The sequence below is a fragment of the Lathamus discolor genome, chromosome 8 (genome assembly GCF_037157495.1).
Source record: "Lathamus discolor isolate bLatDis1 chromosome 8, bLatDis1.hap1, whole genome shotgun sequence".
Lineage (NCBI taxonomy): Eukaryota > Metazoa > Chordata > Aves > Psittaciformes > Psittacidae > Lathamus > Lathamus discolor.
This window is the reverse complement of record NC_088891.1, coordinates 20,358,117-20,383,759: the sequence shown is the minus strand read 5'-3', so window position 1 is coordinate 20,383,759 and position 25,643 is coordinate 20,358,117. Positions and strand designations below refer to the sequence as shown.

General features: G+C 50.4%; 1 protein-coding gene across 4 annotated transcripts in view; it reads left to right on the top strand.

Annotated features, from left to right (window-relative positions):
- Positions 1-25,300, top strand: part of ARID3B (AT-rich interaction domain 3B) — a 33,353-nt gene extending 8,053 nt beyond the window's left edge. The window contains exons 3-10 of one of the 4 annotated variants that reach the window (XR_010614750.1): positions 3,949-4,020; positions 5,514-5,586; positions 16,236-16,419; positions 17,363-17,622; positions 18,188-18,445; positions 20,657-20,758; positions 21,395-23,259; positions 24,402-25,300. Coding sequence is in view for 3 of the 4 variants with exons in the window: in XM_065688991.1 (XP_065545063.1) it covers positions 3,949-4,020; positions 5,514-5,586; positions 16,236-16,419; positions 17,363-17,622; positions 18,188-18,445; positions 20,657-20,952 (1,143 nt within the window). In the remaining variant the exon portion in view is untranslated. The other 3 variants (XM_065688993.1, XM_065688992.1, XM_065688991.1) reach the window with 3 other exon arrangements.
- The last annotated feature ends 343 nt before the right edge of the window (positions 25,301-25,643 follow it).

Genomic DNA, 25,643 nt, shown 5'->3' with positions numbered 1-25,643 from the left:
AGCTTGTGCACGCAGTAATTATAACTTGGTTCTCCATGCTTGAGAACTTGCAGCTCAGGGCTGTAGTCCTGATCTTATCAGTGGTTTGTAGTACAACAGTTTGCTTTCTAATAGCATCTGTTTCACTTCCTAAGGCTTAACTCAACCCACAAAAGGAATTTGGGGGATTCTCTGATAATCCTGAAATTGCTGCCCCTCTACCTTTTCATTGACTCAGTGCTTTCAGTTAACCCATGGGGTAGGGGAGGGGATTTCTTTTGCATTGCAACCTTTAGCCTTGGCCCTAAGTGGGTATTTCAGCAGGTTTCTAGCCTAAAAGCTCTGTCAAGACAGCAGGTCTGCAGTAAGGGGGTGCAGAATGATGCTGAGTTTCAGGCCAGAAGGTTTTGTTTCCCTTTTACATATTAAAGCTTTAATAGGTTCCAGTTCAGTTTCCCATTTGAATACAACTTGGTAGTCTGAGAAAACCTCAGTGAGCTTTAGCTGAGCTTCTCTCAAACAACTGGATCAAACTGAGGGAGAAGGGAATGACCTGGAAAAGGAGCATTTCCAGTTTCTCATCAAGGTCCCTGTTTGCACACTAACTGCAGCTTGTGCAGGCAGGACTGGAGAAGGAGATGTTGAGCTGTTGTTCTGTTTGCCTTAATACTTCATGTTGAGCACAGGGGTTTGATTAGTTCCTTGCTCTCCGTGAGGGGCAGACATGTGAGATGGGATCATTTGAGAGGGGCTGAGGCTGCTTGTTTGTAAGGGTTTTGTCCTCAAAAGAATGGGCTGGGCAAAGGAGGAAAGTGTTTGTCCTCCCCTTTTCTTGTCTGCTTGGCAACTCAGGGTTAACTCTGCCTTTTGAATGTGGGATTGGAAACCAAAATTGCTCTGGACATCTGAGCTTCCCTCTAATAAGATATTCCAGGTGGTTAGGGAGTAATCCTAAAATAGGTCCAGATATAATTGCTTCTGAAGCCAGGTCTGCAGCCTCTCGGGCAGGGGGAGCCCTGGGGGGCTCTGATGGAGGTGTCTGCAGGGGGAAGGCAGCGGAGGTGGCCAGCCCTTCCCAACACCTCTGCCTTCCCGCTCAGGCTTTGCATTGAGGGCTTCTCCCACCTTCTTCTGCAAGAAAGCAGATAAATTCCTGCCGGTGGTAATGCAGAGGCTGTTTGTCAAACATCAGCAAATTCCCCTGATGCAAACAGGCAGAGGGAGAAGCAGGACTCTCCCCAGAGAATGCCTTGCTTCTCTCAACAGTGTTTTTTCCTTCCTGCGACTATTGCCTGACTTATACAAAGGTCTTTTAATGACTTGTGAGGATATATTGATTTCTCAGGTCCCTGCTGTTCGTACAGAGGAGGGCTTCTCAGCATAGGGTAACTTTGTTTTCCTAGGAGGAATGGAAAGGAAGCTTGATACCAAAGCTCCTGCTGAGTTCTCTTGCTGTGCAAAATGTAGTTTATTCTGCATATGAAGCATCCCTTGCTTCAGGAGCTGCTTCAGGAGCTTTGTGGGGCTCTTTACTGGTTTACCCCTTCCAGTTGTGCTCTAGTCGCTGTTCTGAACCCTGCCAGTATTTGATACCTTCCCTTGTAACCTTGGCACGGACCCAAAGGTTTTGGTGAGCAGTGGTCCCTCAAGATCAAAGCTGAGCCTGGGAAAGCGCCTGTAGCGCGTGTACTCTGCTCTCTGAATAAATAAGGCTTTATTCCCAGCTGCTGAGCTGACATTTCACACTCGCCCGAGACTCTGCGAACTCTGCCACCCAGACCAAACCTGTGCTCTGTCCTCAGGCCTCCAGCTTGTGCTGGTGTACACTGAGGTGCATGAGAAACCCTCTCCTTATCGCCTGTGATAGCTTAACATGGGGAGTGGTAACTGGCTTTAAACCTCTGCAGCTACTGCAGGAGGAAATGCTAAGGCTGGCTGCTGGCTCTCACCTCGGCTCACTCCGTGTCATGCCAGGTTATATCCATCTCTGCCACTTTTCTGGACATATGGTGAAACACTGATGGCTTCAGCAAGCTTTAAGCTCCTTTTCACTAGTGGGATGTGGGGCAGCATTACTTCTGTGCTCTCAAGCATCTTAGGGTGTATTATGGGAAGTAGGCTGTAGGTACTCTGATTATTCTCCGTATCAAACCTTAATCTTGGCATTCTTTTCCAGTTACCCCTTGTCTTCACATAGAAAAAGTAAAATAACTTCTCAAGAGTCTTCAATCCCATGGAAAGTTTTGTTCCCTGGTATTTTAGCAAGTTCAAACCCATTGACGGTAAAGAATTGTCTCCTTTAAGCCCTCTTCTTCCTGTCCCTTCTTCAAATGTAGCGGAATAAGCTCTCAGCATGACCAAAGTTCCCAATGAAAGCAAGTATTTTGCTTCCTGGAGCACCCAGTTTAACACCAGGAGCAGTTTTGCCCTCTGGATTTATAAGGAAATACCCACTTGGGAAGAAACTGGCTCAGCTCCCTCCAAATCATTGTGCTTTGGAGTGTGTAAAGTTGAGGATGGGAACTACCTGCTGCCTTCTGAAGTGACTCTCTCTTGTTCTAACTGGTCACACAGGTTTGTTGATCCCAGTTAACAGGCAGGAGGGGTTGAGGAGCAGCTGGATGTTACCATAATTAGCAAAACCCTGTGGTTTTTATCTCTGCTAGCAAAGGACACCAAGACGAATCCTCCTGTGAACAAAACCAGGCTTCAGATCCCTTCCTAAAGAGGGCTGGGAATTGATCTGCTGCAATAAACAGCTGACATAACAGAAGTGGCAATAATCCCCCATTAAATATCTTTCAGTTGATGGGACTCACTGGATAATTGACTTTCCAGCAGGAATTACTGGCTCAAACTAAATCAGCAGGCATTAGGGCAGCTCACTGCAGTGTTGTTTAAAGGGGGAAGTGTAGCTTTGCCCAGCCTTGACGGGAGCTATTCATCTTTCTAATTCAATGGATGTGTCACAACCAGATGACTCCGAGATTTCAGGTATTGGACCACCTCTCTAATTTACATGCTGGCTTTTCTTGTGCTGAAACCTCTTGCTATCTATCCTCAGTGCTCTTCTGTGCTAGGATGCTGTGTGTTTGTCAGGACAGGGTAATCAGAGGTACTGTGTTGAGTGGATTTGGCTCTTCCCTTGCATTGAGTGGCTCTGGAGCACTTCAAGAAGTTTATGGTTTAAAGATGCTTGAATGTATCTCATGATCATTCATCTGGCCTGTGCCATACTGCCAGGGGCTGCTCCTTCTGGTGATCATTTCAGGCTGATGATTTACCAAGTGGAATAGGCCCAACTAGAGTAATCCCTTTAATGCCTGAGAAGAATGAACCTTAATCCAGCAAAGCTGAGCTTTCCATTTCTATGAGGACAATCCACATGCAGCAGCTTCCAGGAGGAAATGTCCTGGGTGGGCAAGAAGCTTTCCAGGGGGTTTATGTCCCTGTTCTGGTTTTGCAGGCAAGCTGGGGGAGGACAGAAGGGCATTTCCAAGTATTGCCTGGTAGGAGGGAGGGATGCTTGAGTAACACCTGCACCTTTCCTAGGGGCTCTAGTATGAGCACTTGGTAAAAGGATGTGCACAGAGAGCACCTCTTTAGGTGCTGAACCTCACTGCAGCAGAGCACCTCCTACAGGGTTCAGCAGATTGAGGACTTTCCTCTGGAATTGCTTTTCCTGGTGCCAAGACAACTTCTTGGTGATGCAATTCCATGGGGAAAAACTTAGGGCTGGAAACTTCCCCTGCCTTCAGTAGCAGCCTGGAAGGTGAAATGCCACTTCCCTTTCCAGGGAAGTGTGCTGTGACAAATGCACCGGTGTCCCATCTTTCTGGTCATCTTGGTCTAAACCAGCAGCTGCTTTTGCATGTTTTTGCCCCAGAAATGCATATTTGAAAGTGTTTGAAACTGCCTGCAAAGCCTTTCCATGCAGATCCTTACACCCTGTTGTTTCTCTCTCCCTAGAACGGCAGCGTGACCTGGAGCGATGAAGGTGATGGATGCAGAGGAAGAGAAATTTCCCGAGACTTTGCCAAGGTTAGTAGCATCATGGGATTTGGGGGGGGGTTTCCCCTGATCTGTGCCAGAGGGTCACTGTGGAGCCCTCACTATTCCTCTATAGTGAATTTGTAACTAAACTGCTTGTCCTGCTTACAGACCTGCTGTTTTGGGGCTATTTTGTTGCTTTTGCTCACTGGAATATGGTTTGAACTAAGACTTATTAACCTGACTCCGGGCATTTATAATATTAGTCAATACTTTTTGCAGCTGAGAGAAGGGTGTTTTGTTTTGTGAACCTGGATTTGAATGTGGCAGCTGTGTGTCACATCAGCCAGAGGAATTCATTTGAAACCAAGCTGGCTCTTTCTGAAAGGGGGCAGCTAATTGCTCTGCAAATACACTGCTGTGTTCTATTCCATGAGCTGGGATGTGAGAAAGCACAGAGCTTCACAGGAAATGAGCCCAAAAAAGCCCTTCTTCTGGACTGGATGAATACCAAGTAGCTAGCAGCACCTACAGAGAGGCTGGAATATGTATTTCCCAGGGAATCTTTGCTTTTCCATTGAGCTGCTCCACAAGCAGCATGTAATTCCCTGGAGTGATGCAGGATTCCTCCTCAGGGCAGACAAGAGAAGGAATTGAACTCTTCATGTAGAGTGTTGTCTTCTCTCTTGTCATCTGTCCTGAATCTCAGTGAGGGATGGACTTGAGCCCTCTCAGCCTGTCACTTTGTGGCCTCACAGGATTCTTGCTAGGTGAGAATTAGATCTTTCTGGGCAAGAGGCAGTTGTGAGATGACACTCATGCTTTTTCCTTCTGAAAAGCAGTGGCTAACGCTAGCACACACTGCCTCTCCTTTGGAATAGCTGCCTAGGGAGCTTTAAGTGCTTAGGTGGTTAAGCCTGTTGGTAAAATGATTTCTGCAGCTAATTTCCAGGCTGGTTTCTGCTAGTTTTGAAGGCTTTGGGGCTTATTTTAGAGGAGTCTTTCCTGCAGGCATTAGAGGAAAGCTCACTCCTTTCCTCTTCTCCTTCAAGGGATCAGTTTGTCACTTAGGTGACAATCCCTAAAGGAGGGAATCCTGAGGCTGGGAAAAGCTGCAGAGAGCTTAACCCATACGGTGCTTCAAGTGTACAGACACTAAGCTGCCCTGAACCACTGTCACCTTCCTTTGGGTTGTCTCATCTTTCTGTCTCACTTGCCTTAATACTTCCTCTCCCCTTTGCTTTCAGGTGGTTTCAAACCCTGCTCTGTAGTAGTGCTGTTAACTGGGTCGAATCCTGTTCCCTTTGGGGCACTGGTCACTGCTGTGCCTGGATGAGTTACTGAGGGGCTGAGCAAGGCAACCAGTAAGAAGGGTCCTTTAACTGGCACAGCAGCCTTGGCCACCAAAGTGCTCAGGAATCCTTCCTTGTTTTGCTTTCACCTTCCAGTGCAAGCACCAGATCCCCATTGGAAGAAGCTGATATTACTACTTGATTTTCTGTTGCATTGTGGTTTGTGCCTTCATCCTTATTTCCCCCCCACAGCTCTATGAACTGGATAGTGACCCTGAACGGAAAGAGTTCCTGGATGACCTCTTCATCTTCATGCAGAAGAGGGGTGAGTGAGCATTTGTTTGAACTTGATGGGGTACAATAGGGCAAAGGGGTGCTGCTACCTCTGACTTCTTCCCTTCTGATCTTGAAAGAACACACTTAGCCCTTGAACTTGCAGATCAGGTGGAAGAGCGTGGTAGGAAAGGACCTGCTTTGTAACTTAATTACACAGATGCTATTTCTTTATCCTCCTACCTAATACTTGTGTTATCCAAGCACTGGAGAGACCAAGAAGCTTAGTTCCCCAAGGAACCCAGTACCATTAGGAATTCTCTGGTCTCCCCTTCGTGTGGTATGATCACACATCTTCTTGTGTTCGATTTCCTTGGCATTTGGAATCTGAGTGTGAATGCCTTCACAGCCTGCATGGAGTAGCAGCATACAATCTGGGGACTGGGAAAACAGACACCAAGCCACATTTCCTGCAGATTGGCAATGTGTCAGCTTTCTGTTCAGTTATCTTGTGTAACTGAGTGAGGAGGTGCCCAGTTTCTCACATTCCTCCTTGTGGTGTCACCAACTTGCATCTCTCTTGGCTGCAGGAGTGGTGATGCATGTGTGAAGGAGCTCAGCTGGGACGCCACAAGTCTTTGTCCCCTAGTTATGAAAGCTCAGTCCTCTCATTGCAAACTATACATAATAAACTTGTACATAGATATGCTATTGTATAAAATACACATCTCTGAACATCTGTGGTAGATCCTTTGTGGTGCTCTTCTTTACCCCTCCAGGCCAGACACTCTTCAACAAAGACAGAAAGCATTAAATTGTGCTATAGACCTTTTCACTGTTCCCAAAGAGTCTGCTGAAGGGAGGTGTGAAGAGCAGATGTATAAAGGACCCTTTCCATCCTCTTGGCATGATGCTTTCAGAGTGTGCTGGAGCAAACAAGCCCAGTCATGCTTATTTGGAAGTGGGGCTGCCTCGATGTCACAGTATTGTTCTCTGAGAGTTTAATAAAGGATAAAGGGGCACCACCTCAGCCTTATCTATTTGAAGGTGATCCAGTTGCTGTGTTGGAGTTAGAGTCTTATTTCCAGTTGGTTTTTGAGCCCTGCATCTTCAGATGCATCCTGCTCTGTGGATGAGTAGATCCCAAGCAGAGGGAAGGCGATCCAAAATGCAGCTATTCCAGTTGCCCTTCCTATCCATGCCTGTTTTCCCTGGCATGACCTGGGTGAGCTTTCCCTCTCCTGCAGTTTGAGGTTGTGCTGCCCAAGGCAGGTAAAAATAAGAGCTGGGGTTTGCTGGTGGTTTTGGCTAACCAAGCTTGATTAGTTTACCTGCCCATGTTAACCTGAGCTCACATGTTAATGTAAGGGCTGGAATGACTGACAGACAAGACAATCATCTGCAGGGTGTGATTGGCAGCAATAGAAACCTCCAGCTACCCAGAGAGAAATCTGCTTCATACTTCAGTGTCTCCTTCCTATTCCCTTTCAATTATTCATAACTGACACGTTGCCCATGCAGGGCCTGAGCCGGTCACCAGCTGCTTGCTGCTGGAGTTGAGCTTTTAATCATCTGGGTTCTGTGCTTGCTGGAAGGACTGAAACTGAAATCTCAAGGGCCCAGGACCCATGGGGGAGAGATGTGAACTGGACAGTCCTCTGCCAGAGGGGCTGGAAAGGTTTGGCCCTGGCTGTCCAGTGATGGATGCAGCTCTAGCCTGGGCACTTGGCAAACTGCTCCTGCCTGCAGCATCCTCAGTGGCAGGCAGAACAAATCCAGCCTCCGTGCTGGGAAGCTGGCTGAATTGCAGAATATGGGTAGTTATGGGTTTGCTGTATGTTTGGGTCTCCCGAAAAGCAATAGGGAGAAGGACTCTGGGGAGCTAAATTATCTTCATGTTGATAGAACTGACCAGCGTAGGTTGAGCTAAAGGAGGCTGCTTTTCTTCTGTCATGAGTGTGAGCTGCTGTGTCCTGCTGCACAGGAGCTCTTCTAACTTGGCCTGTTTCTTCAGCAGCTGTACTGCACCTGAGAGCAAAGTGCTGTGTTTCTTAGATCCTATGTGTGAAGAGCTGCTTCATTTGCACCTTGTTTCTGAAGGGACTGGAAAGCAGCTCTGCTAATAAACATTGCTGGTGTAAAGATGAGGCTTTTGCTGTTGTCCAGGAAGAGCCCCCCTCCTTGTTTGGGGCTGCTGGATTTGCAGCACAGATTGCTAACTGCTGCTGCACCATCTTCTGATGTGGAAGATAAATGCCCCATTTCACAGGAGCTACTGAGTAGTTGGAGGGATGAAAAGATTTGGTGGTTGGTGCTGCTGTTAGGAATGTACCTCGAAATGTGAAGCCATGAAACAGGCTTAATGCAGATCAAATGTGCAGGTCTCATCTGCCTCTGAGCACAGCAGGTTGTCCCTGAATGACCACAGCTGCAAGTGATAAAATGGCCCTTCAGTGGCAATAATGATGGAAGAGGGAGATGAGAGGAAAGCTGTAACTCTTCTTTTGTTGGATGTTTTATTCCTTGTATGTGTTTAGGTGAATGGGTCCCACCATGGCTGTGATTGAAGGGGCAGATGGGGTGAGGAGGGGAGAGCAGTTAGCATGCAGAGAGCAGTTAGCTTTGAACCATGCCTGCGACAGGACTGACCTGATGCCGCTTGACAGGGATGATGCTCACTTGCTGTATTACCGCTTTCACCTTCCCTTTGTCCAGCTTTTGCTCAGTCTCAACCCGAAAGTTGTCTTTCCTTGGACTGAGTGGGGATAAAAACCTTCAGCAGTGGCTTCCCTCCATCTTCATTGCTGATCTGGGGGCTGGTGACAGGTTGAGCCTTGATGGCTTGAGGTCTGGGTTCTCCAAAGCTGTATTCTTAACCCCCTGCTGCATGAGGAGCTGCTCTCTGGGCAAGTTTGTGGTTCAGGGTGTTGTAAAGGCCACGGGCTGGGGCTTCTCTGCTGGTGCCCTGTGGAGGGGGTTGCATTGCAGGCATGGAGGCAGGATTTGTTCTGCCTGCCACTGAGGATGCTGCAGGCAGAGCAGTTTACCCAGGCTAGAGCTGCATCCATTACAATAACTCAGGATAATCTTGTGTTTGCCCCATCTTTTGTATTACTAGAAAGAATTGTATAACAGAAATGTATGTAACCAGATGGGCAAGTTCATTTACTGAGCTCAGACTTGGTGTCAGAGATACCTTTTCAGGGAGCTGAGCGGAAGGTACCCTGCTAGTGCTGGCTGGGAGAGCACTGGAGTAGTGGGGACTGTTTGATCCCCTGGAAGGATCAGCAGCGTTCATGCAAGACATTCCTCTAGAAGGGTTTGATGGGGAGGAGATCCAAGCACGTGCTCTGGTGTGTGAGGAAAGGCTGCCTTGCAGGGGAAGCTGTTTTGTTCGTTTGAAGTACTGCCTTTGTGAAGACCTCATAAAATGTCTCCAATTGTACAGCTCTACTCGTGCTGGTCAAGGTTTCTGCCTGACCTTGGTTTTCCCAGATGGCTTGACCATTCAGGGGCTTTATGTGTATATACATAGAAGGGGCTTTGTAAGTCAGAGCGTGTGGTTTTAATGTTTTCCTGCTGTTGGATGCTCTGTCTGCACGTTTGGATGGGGAAATACAACAAATCCAGGGTAGTGACAGAAGCGTTTACTGGTGGATTCCTGTATCTATGAGCCAAGTGGTGTTTGTGAAATGATTGGTCAGGGAATGCACTTCAGTCTTCTACTGGTTCCATTTTGCTGGGCTCTTCTTTTGATCCTCTTGGGGGTCTTTTTGAATCTGCTTTAAGCAGCATAGCTCTTGAAATGAGACATCAATAGACATAAATTCTCAGCATCCTTTGCTCGTGCTACCTGCTTACTGCTGAGCCACAGCAAATGCTTCCCTGAATAGCAACTGATGTTCTGCAGTGGAAAGGTCTCACTTCAGGCACTGCACAGGTGTCTTCTGGATGGTCCCCATCAACCAGGCAGAGTCCTCTTCCCCAGGAGAGCCTTGGGTTTGTACACAGCTACGTCTCTGCCTCCTGCATCTACTTTAAAGGGCCTCTTCTTTGGTCAGCCATGCCTAGCATCAGGAAGAGTGGTGAGTAGTGTCTTGTGCAGATGGTGAGCAGTGGGAATGAGTGAACTTTTGTAGGGTTTTACCTTTATATTGTTATCGAATGGCTTTCCCTGAAGTTCCTGGGGGAACTGGCACTCTGCTTCACATTCCTCAGTATTCTTTAAGTGGTTTGAGCCTTCCAGTCTCCATGGACTGAAACACTTCTAAGGGATGTGGGATAAAACCATGTGCAAAGCAAAGTGCTTGGGATCTCCGGACAACTTGAACCCAGCTCTTCTGGGGATGCCCCGTCCTGGCCCTGAGGTAGGGCTCTCTGCAGCATCCAAAAAGCTCTTGCAGGCCATGTTTTGCTCATCAACCACAGGTGCCCAGTGACTAAGTCTCCACCAGCTACATCAGCTGGTATTCTGGGGGAGTTCACTTGCTTGCAAACTGCAGTAACTTAGAAGCAGTTATCAGCAGGTCCTTCCGATGAAACCCAAACTTCCTCCCCCTTCTGTTTTCAGCCATCAAAACATTCATTGCAGACTTGAGGCATGAGCTTTTTCTCTCTGATTTGAAAAAAGCCTGGAAATTCCCCATATTTTCAGGGAGAATACACAGCTTGATTCGAATGATGAATATCCCTTGGCTTTAAGCAACTGAAAACTCATGCTTTAGAGTGAAGATTGCTTTAGCTCCAAGGAGAAATCATATCGGAAGCTGCAGTTGTAATGGGAAAATACTGTTGGAAGTTGCCTTGGTTCTGGCTTCCAGGAGATTTAAGTTTAGCCAACACAAAGGAGGTTTGAGCAGATGAATTGTGTTGTTATGAACTGAGCTGGCACTGGGCAAGGCACACACATGAATTGGAAAGGATTGAGGGGTGTTGCTTTGCATGAACCCTTTTGTATTCATCTGATAGCTACCTGCTTCCGGGATTGCCAGGTCTGAATCTCAAGTGCTCCTTCCTGCATACACAGAATGATGGAATCAAAGTGGGGTTTTTCCTCACTTCCCCTGAAGATGGAGATGTTAAATTGTGCCATGTTCCTTCAGCATCTCTAACTGGATGTTTGTCTCTCAAACCCTGGTCTTCTCCAGCTCATTCTTTATATCAACACTTCCTCTTCGCTATGGGTGTTCTTGGACCTATATTTGTGGTCCAGGTGTTCTTCCCCTACATCTTAACAGCCCACAAGCAGTGAAATTAGCTCAGCACTGAGAGAGCTGGCCCTGTAGATATCCAGGTGGATGGAAAAGGTGGAACCATTTGGCATGAAGATGCTCCAGTTGTTGAGGTTGTGTGCATCCTGCCTTGCTTCTGTCCTGGACAGTTGTCCCTGTCTTTGCCTAGAGAACAGTTTATCTGGTCCAGAGGCCATAGGTATGGAAACCCACCTCAGTTGCTGGCAGTTACACATCTGCAGAAGAAATCCATAATAGCAAATACACTGGGCAGCCAAACAGCTGGATGATAGCTGAGCTGGAAATCTCTGTGGGATGCCTGCTTTGGGGGATGGAGAAGAGCCCGCTTTGGGAAGGTGAATGTGGCTGGAGCCTTGGCTAACACAAGAGGGGTGATGCCAGCTCTGCTGCCTCTGGTTCAGCAGCTGAAATCTGATCAGGGGCTGCTGTCAGCCTCATTTATCGAGGAGGGAAGCAGCAACTGATGGCGTTTCAAGGGGTGCAGATAAGAAGTGGGCCTCCTGTCAAATAGAGCATGATTAATTACCCTCTAGCCCAGCTCCCGCTTTGATAGGAGTGTCTAATGGTCTGCAGGCTTGCGGATCAGGTGGTGACATTCCTGTTGGGAGGTGAGGATGCCTGCTGGGGAAGTGCCATGGGTAGGGAGAGATTACATCAGCTGTGGCACCACAAGGAGGATAGGGAAAAGCTGGTTTCCCTTCTGGAGGCTTTGCTTTTTACTTTGCCATCAAGTCAACCCAACAGCTAACGCTGGGGTGGCTGAGCAGGCAGCTCTGCATGAAGCCAGCCAGGGTTCATCCTTGGAGAGGAATTCAAGGCACACCAGGAGCTGAGATAGTGCAGGGTTCAAGTTGATTTGCTTGTGTTTGAACTGTATTTTACCTCTGTCAGGGGTGGGAGAGTGGCGAGAGCATTCCTACCGGGTAATTACACTGTCTCCCGTCAAAGAAACATGAAGATCTCTTCAAGAGTTCCTTCAAATACATTTTCAATCTCTGTGGCCTTTGCCAGGCTCCTGGGGGAAAGTTGTTCCTTTTGGCTGGTTGATACTGCTTCTCTTCTGAACATCCTCAGAGTGAAAGGTGGAAAGAGCAGCTCTTTCCTTACCTGGACAGGTTGTGGCTTCAGAATGCCCCCTCTCTGCCTGTTTTTCACTCCGGAGTGTGCTTTATTGCAATGTGAATGTGGCTCTGCAGAATAAATGTTTGGAATTCTCACCTTCCTTTGTTCCTTACTAAAAACTGGCCACTTCTGAAAGTAAATTGGATAGGGGGGAAAAAAAGGGAGGTGGTTGGAAAAGTACTGCTCCAGGCTGGGTATAATTAACTGCTCTTTGTCTCTTGAGTGCAGGGCAAGTCATGGCTTAGGCTGCTTGATGTGGGGAACTCCCTGCAGTGGGCATGGCTCAGCACGAGGGGAGCAGAGCACAGAGTGGCCCTGGCAGGGGACTTGCAATTTCATTTTCGTCAATCACCTTCAATAATTTGGCGAAGAACAGTCTCAGAGGAGCAGGTTTTTGCTGTTTAACAGCAGTTTACACCTTCAGATTTAGACCTCACTCTGAAGCCTGGCTTAGATAGGATGAAGAGGAAGAAGAAAACCCAACTTTGGCAGCATGCTTGGGTGAGTGAGGAAGACCGTGGTCCAAGGCTTAGTTCCCTTTCAAGCAATGGAAAGCCGAGCCCCAGCCCTGAGCCAGTGGCTAGGGAGCAGAAGCTGTGTGCTGGCTCAGCCAGTGCCCCTGGTTCATTGCCAAGAGGTGTAGAAGCAGTCCTTAGAGATTAGCTGGGCTTACAGCTTCCTCAGGCCCTTCTTAAATAGCTCTTGAAGGAGGGAAATCAAACAGTTGCTCCTCTCCAGCACTGGGGACACAGGGGATATTGAAGCCTATCCCTAGAAGCCTTCTGTTGACATCTGCCTGAAACAAGAGGCTCTTGAATGGGGTGAAACAGCCTGGCAGAGGGGGCTGCTTATTCCCTGGAAGGATAGAGATACATTCAGGCTTCCTCCAGGAAAACTCCTTACTCCAGAATCTGCTATTGTAGTTAGAGCTGTCTTTCCCTTTGGAAAACCATGGGTAATGGGGTGCTTCTTCCTTCTCCTTCCAGAGTTTCCCTGCCCTAGAGTTTGTCTTCCTGTGGTCTCCTGTGCTCCTCAGCTATGAATCATCCCTTTTCCAGTGGAAACAGATTCCTTGTGACCCCCCTTGGCTGATTCCTTATAGGAATGGCCCATGCTTATGTAGCTGGGGTTGTACTAAAGAAAGAGACCAGGAAAAGTAGGAGAGGAGGCAGTCATCTTGCTTGCCCTCTTCCTGAGATAGGCTTTAGCTCTTTGCAGGCACAGTAAGTACAGCGTTTGAGAGCCGGGAGAATAGAGAGCCTTGGAAGTACAGTAAAATGAGTTTGCCATCAAAAGGCAACAAGTCTTATGCTGTGCCCCCGGCTGCTGACCTTTCCCTCTGGAATTCTCCCCTCTGACCTCCACATCATTAATCCTGATGCTGCCAGATGACAGTAATCCATCATGGCCCCTGACAAGCCTTGCAGCCGCCTGTGAAAGGATCCGCTCGGCTTCAGCATCCAATCCTCCCATGATACTCGTTTTTCAGCCCTTCCTGTTGGAGCACTGGGGGTTTCCAATAAAGACTTTATCGCTTTGCCTTTCCTCAGCCAGGGACTGGGGGTGGAGAAGAGAATGGGAGCAGCTTTCCTGTGCTCCTCCACTGTTTAGCAGTCAGATCCTAGGGAACATGCCCATTTCCACCTTGCTCTGAAAAGTACAAGGTCCAAACCCCAGCTCAGGGGGATATTACTTGGTGTGGTACTATAAGAAAACACAGGAGGAAAATGATTCCAGCTCCTTGCCCCAGTAGTAGAGGGATGGAAGTAGTCTGCTCCCTGTTGTAAAGTTTCTCAGCCTGCATAAAGGAATTTTATGGGCTGGTGGGGGGGAGCTCTAGGTTTCAGCTTAGTTTATAAAGCTATTAATGACATTTCAGGGCGCTTTGGTCTGTGGGGCTTCTTTAAAAGCAAGCTTCAGGAAGGGAAGGTGTCGAAGGGGTAGTAACGTGAGGCATGAAGGGCAGAGCTGATTGCTGTTCTCTTCCAGCTAGGAGCAGAAACCCATTTCAGCTTTTATTTCCCACTGGTGTAGGTGATGTTTTGTGCCTTTCACAGGAGCGTTTGGAGAAGTATCCTCGTGTACCTTTTCAGCTGCTGAGATGGGAGAATGTAGACAAGGGTACAGCTGCATTTAGGAGAAATGCAGGGTATCACAAAGTAGATTATTTCCTTCTAGTCCTGCATTAGCAGCTTTTTTGCCTGAGGAGCCTTATCCGTGACCCTTCCCATTCACTCTCCATCTGGTCACTGTCCAAGGAGAGCTGGATGAAAGTCCCTTCTGGGCAAGTTAATGCTCTTCCCTAAATTGGATTGGGGAGAAACGGGTGGCTTTGAGCAGCACGGGGTTGCTGGAGGGGTTGGGGAGAGGGTCTTGGTCCTGCTTCAGTGCAGCAAGGCGCTGCCTGGGACACCCTGGCTCTCCGTGCTGCTGGGGCAGGAATGCTGAGCCATCAAGGAAGGGGCATTTTCAGGTGGGAAGACGCACCCCTGGCCCTTCCTGGAGAGCTGGCAGAGAAGCATTTCCCTGCTCCTCACTCGCAGTGCCTGGGTGTGCCTGTGGTTCCTGGGCTCAGCTGATGAATGATAACTCCAGGCTGGTAACATGAGCACTCCCAGCCCTCCGCGTGGCTGGAATGACGCTGAGTGTGCTCCGGAGCCCTGCAATAGCACACCGAGACAAAATGGTGGCTGAGGGTTATTCCTTTTGGGAAGAACCGGGTCCTGGAATGGCACAGCTGAGAAAGCTGCGAGGAGTTTGGGAATCATAGGATGGTGTGGGTTGGAAAGGACCTTAAAGCTCATCCAGTTCCAGCATCTGAGTTCCTGGAGGGAGCTGTCATCTCTGAAATGCAGGAAGAGGATCTGGAATTACTGCTTTGTGGACTTTCCTTTTGGATAAGGAAAGGGTTGTTTAGACCAGGCAAGGAAAAGGGGTAAGAAAGATCTAAAATGACAGCATGCAGACCAAGCCCCGTCAGGTTGTTCTTGATGTCTTCTTACAGCTGAAGAGTTAGGAACTTGGTGCAGTTGAAGGCAGCCCTTTTAAAGCTGGAAAAGTTTCCTTTTCCTCCCCAGCATCCCGTTAACCGTTGGGAATTGGTACCACGAGCTAATGCGTAACAGGCTTCAAAAAGAAAGGAGAAGGGGGGAAAAATTACACTTCCATGTATAATGAGGACATCTGCAGGGCCAAGCTGAGCTCCTTTTCACTCAACAGAATAAACCCCATTTATAAGGGCCATAAACTGCTCTGCTTTGGGGCATTAACCGAGTCGCTGGCTGCTGAGCGGTGGCAGAAGCCTCCCCTGTGGGTTGGGGATTCCATAATTGGCCATTACGGCACTTCCCAGGCTTTCCTGTGAAGGCTGGTGCTGAGCATTGTGGTAGGCAGGATACTGGCCTCAGATGGATGGCTCTTTGATCCAGGACGGCGTTTCCTATGCAGAAGAAAAGGTTTGCTACATCAGCAGTTTTCCCCCCTCTTCCTCTCCTTGCCTCAATCTCATTAGTTTGGCCTTTTCAAGCCGTGCATCTTTAGCACTTGAAGGTGCTGCTGAAAGGGCCCTATCGGCTTAAAAATCACATTGTCTTACCTCTCTTAACCCACAAGATGACACAATTGAACCACAAGGATAAAGTTATCTCCCTCTTTGTCCTCACAAGGATAGAGCAGGACCTTGTTCTGGACTCTAAAAAGCACTTGGATGCCTGGTGCTTCTCCCTGCATCCACCCATGTGTGATGCTCCCTTTCCCTGCTCATGTGCTCACCTCCACCATCCCCATGATTGCTCCAGCTTTCTCACAACACATCGCTGCTCCAGCAGTAGTTGGGTTGCAGAACCCCAGGGTTATGCCATGGTACACATCTGGATACAGGATAGCAAATCCTGGGAAGTGAGGGAGTTGAATCCCAGCTCACAAGTAGCTGCTCAGCCCCTTCCTGAGCATGAGCAATGCAGATTTGTATCTGAGATTGCCCTGGGAGCTCATAAAACACGATTCCTCTGTGCTGCTCCCTCACCCCCAGGACTGAATAGTCCCCACTTCCCCTCTTTCTATTTCAGAAGTTGCTCTTAGCTGCAGGTTATTATTTGTCCGATAATTGCTTTTGCCTGCAGGAAAGGATTTGTCATGGAAAGGACGTGCCATGTAGCTACACTTCTCTGCCTCATTTACTCGCCCATCAAGAGGCCTCAAGTCAGGCTACAAATAGAGTTGCCTCCATTTCCTATTAGGAAGAAGATCGATAGCTCCAACCTGCTGCTTTTCTTGGCCTCATTTTCTCTCTTGACTCCGTGCTTCCTTCCCCGCTGTTTCCCTGCAGGAACTCCCATCAATCGGATCCCCATCATGGCAAAGCAGATCCTGGATCTCTACATGCTCTATAAGCTGGTGACTGAGAAAGGAGGGCTGGTGGAAATCATCAACAAGAAGATCTGGCGAGAGATCACCAAAGGCCTTAATCTGCCCACCTCTATCACCAGCGCCGCCTTCACGCTTCGAACCCAGTGAGTCCTGAAGGTCCAACAGCACGGGTCTGAACACCCAGTGGGGACTGGGGAGGGCAGAGCAGGGACCGGGGTGATGTTAAAGGTTAAATTCTACCCTGTGCCTTCCCTGCCTCATCTGAGCTTAATCTCCTTGGGGCTGTGTCTCTGAAGAGAGCACTGACCCAGCAAGGAGGGAAGGGAGAGGCTTCCTGAGCTGTAGGCATCAAGTATGAACTTGATCATTTCATGTCTGTTATCACTACTGCCGTGTGGAAACTTGGATGTAGCACCTACTTAACTGTGGGGATTGCTTTCTGACCTGTAGTACTTCACATTGAGGAGGCAAAAAGAAGTAGAATAAGCAGAGGAACAAGAATGGTGAAACCAAGCCCATTGTGAAAGCAGCAGGGCGAAGCTGTGCTTTAGTGACCTGAGCATGGAAGGTTGGGCTTTGGGAGCCCACCCCTGCTCTTGTGCAAACTCTGTTTTCTTGGAAGTTATTAGCGCCTCTGTTGCCATTCCTGCAGCCTTTGGTACGAACAGGCTCTGCTCTAAACGTGGGTGCTGGAGTGCGGTGAGAGCAGTGAGGTTTGGTGCTGCCCAGTACAAATGACAAGGGGAATTCCTCAGACTTCCCTCTTTGTGTTAAATGTTCTGGTCCAAGACGTTAATTCTTGTGAGTTCAGATGGTATCGCAGCTGTAAGGGAATTCTGGATGATTCTTTTCTGCCCCTGTGGGTGTAGCAGTTTGTAAGCAGGTGCTTTCCTACGGACATTGAGTAAAGTGAGGGTTTCCTTGAGCTGTGCTCCGCACCCACCCTGCTCAGTCCTTATCAAACCAAGCACAGCAGTGGTCGTGATATGCACACAAACACTCCAGAGCTGTGGAGGACCTCGGTCTGAAAGCCTTCCTGAATAATTCCATGTCCTGCTGAGTTGCCCTGTGCTCCCCTCTCCCCAGGTACATGAAGTACCTCTATGCCTACGAATGCGAGAAGAAATCCCTCAGTTCTCCTGCTGAGCTTCAGGCTGCAATCGATGGCAACAGGCGGGAAGGCAGGCGGCCCAGCTACAGCTCCTCTCTGTTCAGCTACTCCCCCAGCACCACGGGGCCTCCTTCCCTCCTGTCTCCCCCCAAGATCCGCTTCCCCATCATCGGCGTGGCGCCGGGCAGCGGGACCAGCAACCCTCGGGTGTCTCCAGCAGCAGCCATCAGGAAAGGTCAGTGGCTTCCACAGCAAAGAGGGGGCTGAGTTAAGAGGTGCAGGCACTGAAGCATGGTTGTTTCCTGCCTTACCCACCCAGATGACTTTGGACTTGAGAAGAGTGGGAGTTGGGTGGCTCAGGGTTTGCCTGTGGTTTAAACCTTGCTTTAGGAAGGGCTGTGGGAGGGACTAAGGCTGAGAACATTGGAGCTGTTCAGCCTGGAGAAGCTACATGGAGACCTCAGAGCAGCTCCCAGTGTCTGAAGGTGCTACAAGGATGCTGGAGAGGGACTCGTCAGGGACTGGAGCGACAGGACAAGGGGTGATGGGTTCAGACTGAAACAGGAAGTTCAGGTTGGATATAAGGCAGAAGTTCTTCCCTGTGAGGGTGGTGAGGCGCTGGCACAGGGTGCCCAGCGAAGTGGTGAATGCTCCATCCCTGGCAGTGTTCAAGGCCAGGTTGGACAGAGCCTTGGGTGACATGGTCTGTTGTGAGGTGTCCCTGCCCATGGCAGGGGGTTGGAACTGGATGATCTTAAGGTCCTTTCCAACCCAAACCATTCTGTGATTCCCTTTCCTAGGTGACGGTGTGCCCTTGACTGTGTCTATGCCAAATCGTATTGCTGTGCCAGTGACCTTGGCTAGCCAGCAGGCAACTGTGGCAGCAAGAACAGCCACCCTGGAGCAGCTGAGGGAGAGGCTGGAGTCGGGGGAGCCTCCGGAGAAGAAGGTGTCCCGGATGAGCGAGGAGGAGCAGCGGCTTGTGCAGCAGGCTCTTCAGCGCAACCTCTTCAGCATGGCGCGGCAGATCCCCATGAAGATCAAAATCAATGGCAAGGGTAAGCAGCACCTCCACATGTGCAAAATGCCTTTGCAGGCTGCAGCAGGGAGGGAACTGCTCCTGCTCCTGGATGCCAGACAGCTCTTTGCACACAGGTTTGGTTATCTCTCTGGGTACCAGGCAGCAGTCACTGTCAGGGAGCTCTTAAAATGGAGCATAACTGCAAAGCTTTAGGTTTTTCTTATGCATAATCCAGCATCATCTGAATCCAGCCTGGATGCAGAAGCATCCTAGCTTCAGAAAGCTCTGCATCTAAGGTGATAAAACCCATGTTAGCCTATGATCTCCTGTGCTGGGCATAGTGAGATTGCTGCAGGACTCAAGGTGTTATGTCTCCACAGAACTTGGATGTGTGCCATGGGTTAGTGGTGGTTTGGGCAGTGCTGGGGTAATGGTTGGATTTGATGATCTTAAAGGTCTTTCCCAACCTAGTTGATTCTGTGATTCTGACTGGTTTCAGCTGATGCTAGCTCAGTTTTTCTTGCAGTGCTGTTTTATGCCGTAAGGATGCTCCTTGCTTCATGGGAAGCACATGGATCATCTGAAATTGCTTTGGGCCACACTTCCAACCCCCTCATGTTTAGTACCTGGTGTATATGTCAGGTCCAAGAGCATGACTTAATCTAGCCAAAGGCAGCCCTGATTCTGCAGTGGGTAGAAACATTTTGGAGGGGAAGCCCATCATGTGCCAGATGGTCAGCTCTCCCCTGCCCTGCTCTGAGTCTCAAACCAGCACTGTGCTGCAGAGGATGATTTTCTCTCCTTTCCTGCTCAGGAACCCTTTGAATCAATCATGCAGGTACCAGCTCTCCCCGTGTGGGTAGCAGGCTTATCCAGCTTTTAGGAATCCTTTGTCAGGTGTGATGAGGAGGCCACAAAGACCTGTGTATCTGCAGGGGGGCCCAATGGCTTTTAGCAAGTCAGGTGATTGCTACCAACATCTGCTGCAGCCCTCCACAGCCTCCAGGCAGAGAACTCCTGGCAAGGCTGGGTTAGAAGGTCACCTACAAGCAGCATTCATGGCCTGGGAAATGCACTCCTGAAATGCTTTGGAGAAGGGGAGTCGCCCTGGAAAGGTCACGTTGTCAGGATCAATACTCTTAGATGGGGGCTTCAAAAGCTGATTAAGTGCCCTGGCTCCTTTACCTGTCCCCGGGGCTGCACTTCACTGCACAGGCAAAGCCTCCACAACTGCTGGGCCCAGCAGCTGCTTCCTCCAAACCTTCTGATCCATTGAAATTAAAGGTCTCAGCCGCACTATTAATTGTACATTTGGGTGGAGGCACAAGGCCAGGCAAGTTTGGCATGGCTTAAAGAAAGGGAAGGGTTCTTCTTCTCAAGGCCTTTGCTAGCAGTGCTGGTAAATGCCGTCTGGAGACCCTTTGCCAGAAGTATGTACAGCAGAGGGTCAGGGCAGGTTCCTCTTGGAAGCAGCAGCAGGTTGCTGTGGAGTTAAGTGGGATTGGGAGTTCACATCAGTTTGAAGGTCACCTCAATTTCACATTCACGTCCAAACAAAGGATGAAACCGGTGAGAGCAAGGGAATTCAAATTTGATCAAGTGACGTTCAGTCCCTCTCATCTCGCTTTGTTTTTGTTCTCTTCCCCCCTGAACTTCCTACATCAAAATGCTGGGAATGATTTTAGTCTCCACGGGCTGAGCCCTCAGGATTCAGTGAGCCTCTTCCCACCTTTCGTAGCTGCCTGTGGGCAAGTCTGACCTTCCCAATGACAACACAGAAACAACGCTGCGCTTGGAGAGGTGCTTTGGAGCCTATCACAGCTTAGCAAGGACTCTCCAGGGGTGCAAAAAACCCCCATTGCCACTGTAAGGGCAGGGAAGCAGTGTTCCCGGCTTCCAGTCCTTGGCACTGTGGATAGTCCCCTCCCTCCAGTGGCCACTGGGGCTGCTGCAGCCTGAGCCCTGTGCTGGGGCTCCCCACAGCCGCCATGCAGCTGGCGGCATCCAGCCTTGTCTGCTGTGCTGCTGCTTTGGAGGGGGATGTTAATTTGGCTTCCAGACTGAGTCAGGGAGAGGTTTGTGAATGCCAGTGGGTTTAGTTCATACTGAAACACCCACCTTTGTAGACTTGTAATACATTGTGTGGGGAGAGGAGACACCGGGAGGGTTGTGTCCACCTTTGATCATCCCTGGGGGCGCAGGGACCAGGGCAGCTTCTCTCTAACCCTCACCTCTTCCTTCTTGAAAGAAGACAAAGCAGACTCGGCGGCAGCAGCGGCACTGAACTTGTCACCTAATGGCATTGGGAGCATCAACATGTCCGTGGAGATCAACGGCACAACTTACGCTGGTGAGAAAGAACCTGGTCAGAGCCAGGCTGGTGGCACAGGGCGAGGGTGGCATGATCCTGGGGCTGGCCTTTGCCAAAGTAAACCAGACACAACTTGCCCAGCTTGGGGAGCTCAGCAGGAGGTGGCTTCTCTTGCCTTTGGTCCTAGGGATAAGTGCCCTTTCCTTCTGGCGGTGGCTGTGTTAAACGTCTGAAGGAAGGGATGCCTGTAGACGTGTTCAGAGGAAGGAGCAGTATCCCTCTTCTCCTGAGGAGTGGCTTTACTCAGGTTTACCTCCTGCGTCTCTGAAGTGGGAATTGTCCCCCTCATACTCTGCTCAAGCCGTTCACATCTGCAGGTCACAGAGGTGACAGAGCCAAGGCAGGGGGCCTGGTGCTGCAGCACGATCAAAGCTGCTTCTCCTCCAAAGGTGTTGAAGCCATTTGAGATCTTTGCCCTCTGTAAGCACAAGCCTGCCAGAGCCAAGTCCCAGGGGATCCCTCCCTGGATCCTGGTGACCCCTGATGCCACAGGCTTGTGGTTTTGCACTGAGCCTCTCTGTTGGGCCATTTGGGGTTGGATGGATGCCCTTTGTGCTGTCCTCTCAGCCCTGCCACCCCCAGTCCCATTAACCCTTCCCTTCCCCTGCCTTGCAGGAGTGCTCTTTGCCCAGAAGCCCGTCGTCCACCTCATTGCAGGCTCCAGCACCCAAAGCTCATGCAGCAGCAGCAGCAGCTCCCACTGCTCTCCCAGCCCTACCTCATCGCGGGGAACCCCCGGCGCAGAGCCCTCCACCAGCTGGTCTCTCTGATGGAAGGCCCGGCCTCCTGTCTCACACTGGCCTCCAGCTTCCTCCCTGCCCTCCGCAGGGAGCGAGCCAGGAAGGAGTCGCACAGATTTACCTCATCTCAAGGAACCTGGTTTTGGGCTTGGCCAACGGCAAGATGATGATGATGATGATGATGATGATGATGCTGCTGCTGAAACCTTTCCATGCCAGCAAGTTTTTCCTCATCGTCTGTTTGCCCAGCCTTTATTCTTTGTTCTCCCCTTTCTTTCCTCCCTTTTGCTGTTTGTTTTCTTCGTCCTCCTCCTCCCAGGGTTTGCTGTGTTCCTGTTGGGGTGGGACATGGAGGGAAGGGGGGGGGGGCATGCCTGGCGTTTTCCAATCAGGGATCATCTCTAGGAGCTGCGGGATGGGTGAGAGATGGCCAAGACGTCACCAAGGCAGGTGGAAAGAGCTGGAGATGGGGCAGGGAAACTTGGTTCTCCTCGAACCAGCAGCCACTGGGCTCTTGCCACAGAAGATCTCCATGTATTGACAATCCTGAGACCCCGGCCTCATGTGGCTTGTGCTGCGGAAGGCCAAAAGCCTCCTCGCTTTTCCTCTTCAGGCTCTGCTGTGCTCTGGTGTTTGTATGTTGAACACGTGCTCTTGGCTTAGGAGCCTCCTTTCCTTCTTTGAGGCCTTGGCAAGAGGAGAGGCACCTTCTCACTGCTACATTTGACCCACAGACACATTAAAATCCATCCCATCAGCTACTTCATCCTCCTGGCTGGTGCTGGCCTCATCACTCCTGTTGCCTTCAGGCTTTCAGCCTAGTTTTAAATACCCTTCACCTTGTCTTGCCTCTCCCCTTGAGGAACTCATCCCACTGACATTCACCCTGGACTGCTGGTGGCTTGGTGCTTTGATCCTCCGCCCCCTTGACACAACCTTAGCTTGATGGAGGCTTCCCAGGGTGACTTCCTTCTCATAAGGTGTCTTTCAGTAGCTGCTGGAAGAAGCTCTCCGCATCTGGGCACCAAGACAGCAGAGAGTGATGTGTAGATGTAATTCAGCAGGTCTGCGGGGTGCGTGCAGGCATCATGGTGAACGTCACGCACATCTTCTTCTTGTCTCCGAACAAGCCCAGTCCCCTTCTAATTGCACGTGAGCAAAAAGAAAGCAGCTCTCGGTTGAGTTGAGACCTTTTGCTCTGCTGGGTGGAAGCAGAGGAAAGGAAATCAAGCCCTTCCTTGCCCTTGTTCCCCTCAGACCTCCAGCTGCCAGCAAGCAAAGGCTGGCTCTGGCTCTCCTTAGTGACTCCACGAGCTCAGGTGGTCTCCTCCTGTCCCTCTTCCTCTTTGGCCTTCCCCAGCCTGGCGATGGGGTGCAAGCACCATCCTGCCCTGGTGACGTCCTTCCCATCCTCCAGACCCGAGTCAGGTTTTGTTGAGCAGATGAAATACCTCAGATATGTACTTGTTGTTGGGGGTTTTTGTTTGTTTGTTTGGGGTTGGTTGGTTTTGAACCTCTTCAGGAAGCCTCGGCATATCTTATCGCTTGCTTTTGTACGTGCTTGTGCTGACGTTGTGTTTTATTGTTTCTTTTTAACTCGATCACCAAAGACAAAGTTTGGCAAAAGGCAAAGGAAAAGGCTGAGCGAAGGAGCAATGGCTTCCCCAGCCTTCAGCCAGCAGGGACAACCTGAGCAGCATCGCCCCAGGACACGTGCATGGCCCAGCAGGACAGGTAGAGGTAGGAGAAGCGGGCAGGAGTGACCCCTTACTTAAAAGAGCTGTCCTTCCTGTTGGACACGAGGGTGTCTCCGAGCTCCCGGTGGCTTTTCCAAGCTCCTGCATCTGTGCTTGCCTTTGGCAGAGGTGCTCAGGGCATCTTGGAGGTGCCAGCTCTGCTTTAGGTGACACGTTACGTGACACAGACACGGTTTCTGGCCCCCGGCAGCACGGCTCAGTCCTGTGGTGCTGCAGCCAGCCACCACTTTATCCCCCATGGAGCTACTTGTGCCTGCACAGCAAGACTAAGCCACGCTGGGCAGCCTTTGGGAAGAAGCCCTGTGCTCCCAGGATGTCCTGCTCCCGGAAGCGCTTTGCTTTATACTACTGAAAAGCCGTGGCTTTAAAAAGCATGGAGCCAGGAGCAGCCCTGTCAGGAGCAGGAGGATTGGGCTTAAACATGTACGTAGAAATGAATGAATAATCCTTTAAAGTCTCAAATGTCAGCTTCTCCTTCGTAATCCCCCAGCACTCCTTGGCTGTGCTGCTGCTCTGGCCTTGAGTACTCATGCTAAGGCTTGTGTAAGCCTCAGGCAGCACCTCCGAGTCGCATGAGGCTCTCACACTCTCTAATGGTGAGCTGAGATGCCAGGGGTTGATTGACCCTGCTGCTGCCATCCTGGGGCCTTGAGGAGGAAGAGGAGGATGCACGTGTCCTGAGAGAGGTGCTGCTCCCGGGTATCCCAGTGCGCAGCTGGGCACTGGCTGTGGGGCGGTTGCTTGGCAGATCCCACGAGGCCCCCACCGCGTTTCCTCCTCGGGGAGGATTTTCCAGCCTCTGGGACTCCTTCAGATTGTTGGGTTTTTCCCTTTTTTACCTGGTTTTGGTTTTTCTTTGGGGGTGGGGTTTCCTCTCAGTGGGACTGGGGCACTTTTTGCTTTTCCTTACGCTTTCTTCTCTGGTCCTGGGGAGCAGAGGTTTAGTAATGGGTGGTTTTGCTTATGTATCACATGCTAACATTGTGTGTTCTTGCACAGAAAGGCACTCGAATCACTGACCTGCTCCAACAGCTCTGACACTACTAGAGTATTAATGTTTATAAGCTTTACACAACTAGACTGGAACTAGACAGGGACTAACAGATTGTTTTGTATCCGATTCAGGGAAAGAAGCAAGTCGGGATGCGTAACAGATACCTCAGTAAAAAAATAAGCTGCGACAACAAACTGGTCCTTCCTCAGCACGCGGTGCGCAGGAGGGACCCCTCAGACTGTGAAGAGTAACCCTTCCCCGAAGCCCGGCTTTAACACTGGCTTAACCCTTGTTTTTGCTGAGCTCCAGATCTACTGAGGTGCCGGGCTTTGGGGCCAGGGTTACGGAACCCAGCAGCAGGGATGGGGCAGAGGAGCCAGGGGATGCTGAGTGAGGACGGGGGATCCCTGCTCGCTCCGCCTGCCCTTCATTTCACTCGCCCGTGTTCGATTGTCGAGTTCTCAGGGTTTCGATGCTGCGGGTAGGCCTGCTCCTCGGGTGAAGCGCTCTGCTTTGCTGAAGGCTCCCTCCAGCTCCAGACCAGCCAAGGTTTTGCAGTGAGCAGCCAAAACTCACACACCAAAACGAGAGAGGCCCCACGCAGCCTCCGATGCTGCTGCTGCCGGGGGGGAGCCACCCGCTGGGTTCAATGTCCAACACAGACCACAGACCCAAACCTGCTTCTCCTCCTCCGGCAGCTCCCGGCGTCCGGTTGAGCTGGGAAAGGGGGAAGAGGCGAGGGGGAGGCTGCTCTGCTCCCATAGTGAATGTGAACGCCCCATGCCTGTGTGCGTGCTCCGTAGGGATTCACATCGGAACACCGGTTCTCCAAGCAGCTGCAGCAGCCTTGCTACTAGTTTTCTTAGCTATTTAAAAAGAAGATAACTAAATAAAGGTGTGATAGCCTAGGCGGTGGATAAATACCTCAACGTCTCCTTCCAACACGTGTCTGTATATGTTGTTGTTGGGTTTTTTCTATCTTACAGGTTATCTGAATGTTTATATTCCAATAAACTTCTACCTCTTCACACGCCGTCCCTGCGCGTCTCCTCTGTCCTGGGGTCCTCGCTCCAAGAGGACTGCAGTGCTTCCCAGCGCCTTTCTTCATGCCAGGGAGGTGTTCCTGTGGGCTGGGGGCGGTTTGGGTCCTTGCAGGGCTCTGTGCTCCTGGTTTGGGCCGTTGCAAGGAGAGCTGGGCTGTGTCAGCCTCGTGTGGTGCAGCTCGGGGCGGTGGGTACCGGCGCGGTGATGCTGGGGCTCGCTGCATGGGAGCCGCCCTCCTCACAGGCCCGAGCATCCCTGTTACGGGCTCGCTTTGCCCGGGCTCTGGTCCCAGCCTGCCGGGGCAGCAGCCAGGCCACGGCAGAGCCTTT